The following is a 5000-nucleotide window of genomic DNA, read 5'->3' as shown; positions in this document are numbered from 1 at the left end:
AAGAAAGAAGAAGAAGAAGAAAAAAATAAAGAAAGAAAGAAGAAGAAAAAAAATAAAGAAGAAGAAGAAGAAGAAGAAAAAGAAGAAAAAAGAAAGAAAGAAAGAAAAGGAAAAGATAAAGGCAGAGCTAGAGGAGGCGAAAGTGGATACAGAGGAGGAGGTGGAAGTGAAGGACACAAGCAGAGGTGGAGATAAAGATGAAAGTAAATGGAGGAAGAAGAGGAGGTGGAGAACGAGAAGTACAGAATGTGGAGACAGTGGAAGTGGAAGCGGAGGCGGTGAAGGTGGAGGAGGAAGAGGGGGAGGAAGAGGGGGAGGAAGAGGGGGAGGAAGAGGGGGAGGAAGGGGGTAGAGATGAAGTGGAGGTGGAAATGGAGAGTAGAGATGGAGGAAGAAGAGATGGACGTGGATGAAGCGCGGGGCGAAAAACGAGAGCAAGAACAGCCGAATTCTGGAAGCCAGTGACCGCAGAGATGAGGGACACGCCGGTGAGAGAGGCACAAGAGGGCGAAATCGACATGCGGGCGAAAGGCGCTCCTCGGCCGAGGGGAGAACGCGACTGCAGCGAAGCTCGCGCGGGCCAAGCAAGACCCGGCAGGAGAGGCGGCCGGCGGCTGAGGGCGGCGGCCGGGAGTCGGGTCACAGGACACTCCCCGAGGAGCTCATTACCTGGCGGGCACACGCTTGGCCGAGGGAGGAGGAGGAAGGGGCGGCCGGCTATTGTGTCTACGAGGGAACAGATACGCGCGTAATTATGCACTCTCACGCGGGGCCAAAGAAAACTGCCATTTCGGCCCAAGGCAGAAGGGCAACGCGGAGAGTGAGGCTGCTTGCCAGAATGCGCCTTCAGCTCGTCTCTTTCTTAAATGTCAGCTCTGCTGTCTTCCTTCTTCCATTTCCGTTTTTCCTCTCTTTCTCTTTACTCCTCTTCCTCCACCTCCTCATCCTCCGCCATCCCCACCTCCACCACCACCTCATCTCACGTCTTGTCCCCTTCTTCGGCCCTCATCTCCTCTCCCTCTCCTCTCTCGTCATCCTTTCCCCTTCTACCACCTCCACCCCCTTCCTCCCCAACTTACCTACCTTTTCTCCCCTTTCCCTCTCCCCTGCTTCCTCACCCCTACGCTCTGCCAAGTATCCTTCCCCCCTCTATTCTTCCCCTTCGCTCTCGCTCTCCCCACCCTTCTTCTCCCCCCCCCTCTTCCCCCTTCGCGAGACAACTACACTGACAATCGTCGGCTAAAACCCAATTTGGCGTCGCGGAGTTCGCAGCGTAACCCGGTTATGTCCGCTCAGCTGTGGTCTTTCCTCCCCTCCTTCCCTTCCCTTCCCTTCCCTTCCCTTCCCTTCCCTTCCCTTCCCCCTTCCTTCCCTCCTTCCTTCCTCCTTCCTTCCTCCTTTCCTTTCCTCTTTCCTTCCCTCATTTCTTCCTCTTCCTCCTCCTCCCTTCCTTCCTCCTCCTCCCTCCTTCCTCCTCCTCCCTCCTTCTTCCTCCTCCTCCCTCCTTCCTCCTCCTCCTCCTTCCTCCTTCCTCTCCTCCTTCCTTCCTCCTCCTCCCTCCTTTCTTTCTTTCTTTCTTTCTTCCTTCCTTTCGTTCTTCCTTTCTTTCTTTCTCTCTTCCTTTCTTCCTTCCTTTCTTTCTCCCTTTCTTTCTTTCTTTTTTCCTTCCTTCCATCCCGACGTTTTTCCCGAGTCTTCGTGTCTCTTACGGATTTCATCCCGTTCCTCTCCAGGTCCTTCTTCTGTTTTGTTCTGTTCTCTTCCATTCCCTCATTCCCGATGTTATCTTTTCTCCTTCCACGTCTCCTTCCATTCGCACCATTTTCCTCCGGTCTTCTCTCCCCCTTTCTTTGTTCTTCCTGGTTTCCCCTACCTCCTTTTTCTGGTTTATCTTCCTTTTGGCCTCTTCTCCCTGCTTTACTCTTGTCTCCCTCTCTTCCTTGTCCTTCGAAAACCATTCCTCCGGCAATCTCTCTCTCCTTTACGACTTCCTCCCGAATTATCCCTTCTTGCTGTTATTATCATTATCATTTTCTTATTACTCTCTTCCTTTACTACATTACGAAGTCTCTCCTATCTTCTCTCCTGCAAAGTTCGTCCAAATCCTTTTTTTTTCTTTTCGAAGAAGGGCAGAAGGGAAGTTCGAAAATGTGAAGAAACTGGAGAAGGAAAGAGACGAAGTAAAAATGGCGGATAACAACATGAGAGGAGGGAGAGTGACAGAAAAAAAATGCAAAGGGGGTAAAGGAGATAACGAAAAAAAAGCAAAGAAAGGAGAAAGGTAATGAAATGACATGAGAATGCCAAGAGGACGGGGAGAACGGCGAGAGAACCAGAAGTGACAATCGAGAAACTGCAAGAACAAAAAGAAACCCTCCAAAAAAAACACAAAGAAAGGACAGAAAAGAAACAGAACAAAACAAAAAAAAAAAAAGGCGAAGAATCAAAAAAAAAAAGAAAAAAAAAAAAGTGGGAGAACAAAGGAGGAGGGGAATAGAGGAGACGAGAGGACAGGACGCGGGAACCAGAAAAAACCGGGACTCACCTCGAAGTAATTGTGGATGAACGAGAAAGGGATGAACACGTCCCGGTCGTCCCTCCTGCAGCCGACCTCGTACTCGCCGTTGATCACGCACGGCACCTCGGACACCCGCGACAGCCCGCCGCCGCCGCCGCCGCCCCGCCCGCGCCGCCCTCCGCCTCGTCCTGCGGGAGACGCCAGCCGGTCGGCTTTAGCTCCAGGGGGAGGAGGGAGGGGGTGGTGTAGGGGGAATAGTTCGACGACCGGGGAGAAAATGAAAGAAATGAAAGAGGAAGAATGTACCTGACGGACGCCGGCGCGGTGGGCATCGGACGGGCGGCCCTGGGCGTCCTCCTCCTCCACGTACGCCTCCTCGCCTCCGATGGCCGCGTTTGCGCCCTGGGGAGAGAGGGGGGGGGTTACAAGGGATGCTGTCCAAGGGAAAATAACATGGCATTAAATCACTCTCTTCGCAGATTTTATATAATATATATATATATATATATATATATATATATATATATATATATATGTATATATATATATATATATATATGTATATATATAATATATTATAAATATATATATGATCATATAATATATATAATATAATATAATAATATATATAAAAAATATATATATATATATATATATATATATATATATATATATATATATGTGTGTGTGTGTGTGTGTGTGTGTGTGTGTGTGTGCGTGTGTGTGTAATATAGATACATATATGCATGCGCGCGCGCGCGCACGCACGCACGCACGCACGCACACACACACACACACACACCCACATATATTATATATATTATATATATATATATATATATATATATATATATAGATATATATATATATATAATATATAACTTATATATACTAATTACTATCATCATTATCAGTCGGAGTTACACAGTGAATAAATAGTTCAATTCATTCTGTCATTATCGCCATTTTTAGCTCTCGGGCCAATTGCTCAATCATTTCACAACCTGCTAAATCCGATTAGCTGTGCTCGTCCCACACAGTCATCGCTAGACTGTCATCAGCACACTCGCCGATCATTTCCGTCATCAATCCCCGCCACCGCTATCCCTCACCTTCACCATCATCGTCATCAGTCATCGTCATCAATCACCATCCCCAAGCAGAGATGACACGCATCAGCTGACCAATTCAAATGATTAATTCTTTCCCTCCCTCTATCCCTCCTTCTCCCTAGGTACCCTTCATTCTCCGTCCTTGTCCCTTCCCTCTATCCTTTTCCACCTGCCTCTTCATTTCCTTGCGTTCTTGTTGATTTTCTATACATTTATTTATTTACTTGTATGTTCATTTCCTTCCTTCCTTCCTCCCTTCCCCTTCTCTCTCCCTCCCCATTTCTTTCTTACTGTCTTTCTTTCTTCTTTCTTTGTTTCTTTCCTTCTTTCGTTCTTTCTGACCTTCCTCCTTTTCTCCTCCCTTCGCCTCTCTCTCCCTCCTAATCTCTTACTTTCATTCTTTCCTTCCATCCTTCATTCCTCTCTTTCCTCACCTCCTATCTCTCCCCTCTTCTTTCTCCCCTTCATTCTTTCCTTCCATCCTTCCTACCTCTCTTCCCCTCCCACCACTCCCTCCTTCTTTCCTTCCTTTACTCATTCTTCCTTCCATTCTTTCTTTCATTTCTCTTCCCCCTCCCCTCCCCCTCACCTCCCGTCCCCTTCTGACCCCTCCCCTCCCCTCCCACCCCTGCGAGGCCACCACCTGGCTGCCAGCTGGAGGATCAATATCCTATTATAATCCCTCCTCCCCCTGTGCCAGCTGACCGCGCTTAGGATTTCCTCCGGGGATGTCTGAGGGATTCCTCCTGAGGGCGCGAGCGATCCTTCCGCGGTCCGCTCCCGGGGCAGGCGCTGACGCAGCCTCGCCAAGGATTTCTCACTTGTTTGTTCCTCCAGGTCTTTCTCTCGCTCTCCATCTCCATCCCTATTTCTTTCTCTCTCCGTTTCTTTCTCTCTCTATATTTTTCTCCACCTCTACCTCTATCTCTATCACTACTGTTATCTCTAAATGTATCTGCATCATCTCCATGTGTGTGTGTGTGTGTGTGTGTGTGTGTGTGTGGTGTGTGTGTGTGTGTGTGTGTGGTGTGGTGTGTGTGTGTGTGTGTGTGTGTGTGTGTGTGTGTGGTGTGCGCGCGCGCGCGTGTGCGTGTGTGTACGTGGTGCGGGTGCGTGTCTGTGTGAGTGTCTGTGTGCGTGTCTGCATACGTGTATGTGCACGTATATGTGTACGTGTATGTGTACGTGTATGTGTACGTGTATGTGTACGTGTTATGTGAAACGTGTATGTGTACTGTATGTTACTGTGTATGCTGTACTGTTGTGCTGTGCGTGTCCGTCTGTATATGTGCGTGTTTCCGTGTGTGCTGTGCGTTTGTTCGTACTGCCTGTAATGCTGCATGTATGCTGAATGCTGTATGCTGTTGACT

The 5000-nt window shown here is 48.6% G+C and overlaps 1 protein-coding gene across 1 annotated transcript in view; it reads right to left on the bottom strand.

Annotated features, from left to right (window-relative positions):
* Positions 1 to 5000, bottom strand: part of LOC119595439 (D-glucuronyl C5-epimerase B-like) — a 30435-nt gene that overhangs the window by 10913 nt on the left and 14522 nt on the right. The window contains exon 2 of the mRNA XM_037944558.1: positions 2546 to 2920. Within this exon, the coding sequence (XP_037800486.1) occupies positions 2546 to 2920 (375 nt within the window). The remainder of the gene's footprint in view (positions 1 to 2545; positions 2921 to 5000) is intronic.

The sequence above is a fragment of the Penaeus monodon genome, chromosome 36, assembly GCF_015228065.2.
Source record: "Penaeus monodon isolate SGIC_2016 chromosome 36, NSTDA_Pmon_1, whole genome shotgun sequence".
Lineage (NCBI taxonomy): Eukaryota > Metazoa > Arthropoda > Malacostraca > Decapoda > Penaeidae > Penaeus > Penaeus monodon.
Note: the sequence above shows the minus strand (reverse complement) of the source record. Positions and strands in the feature narration are given on the sequence as shown.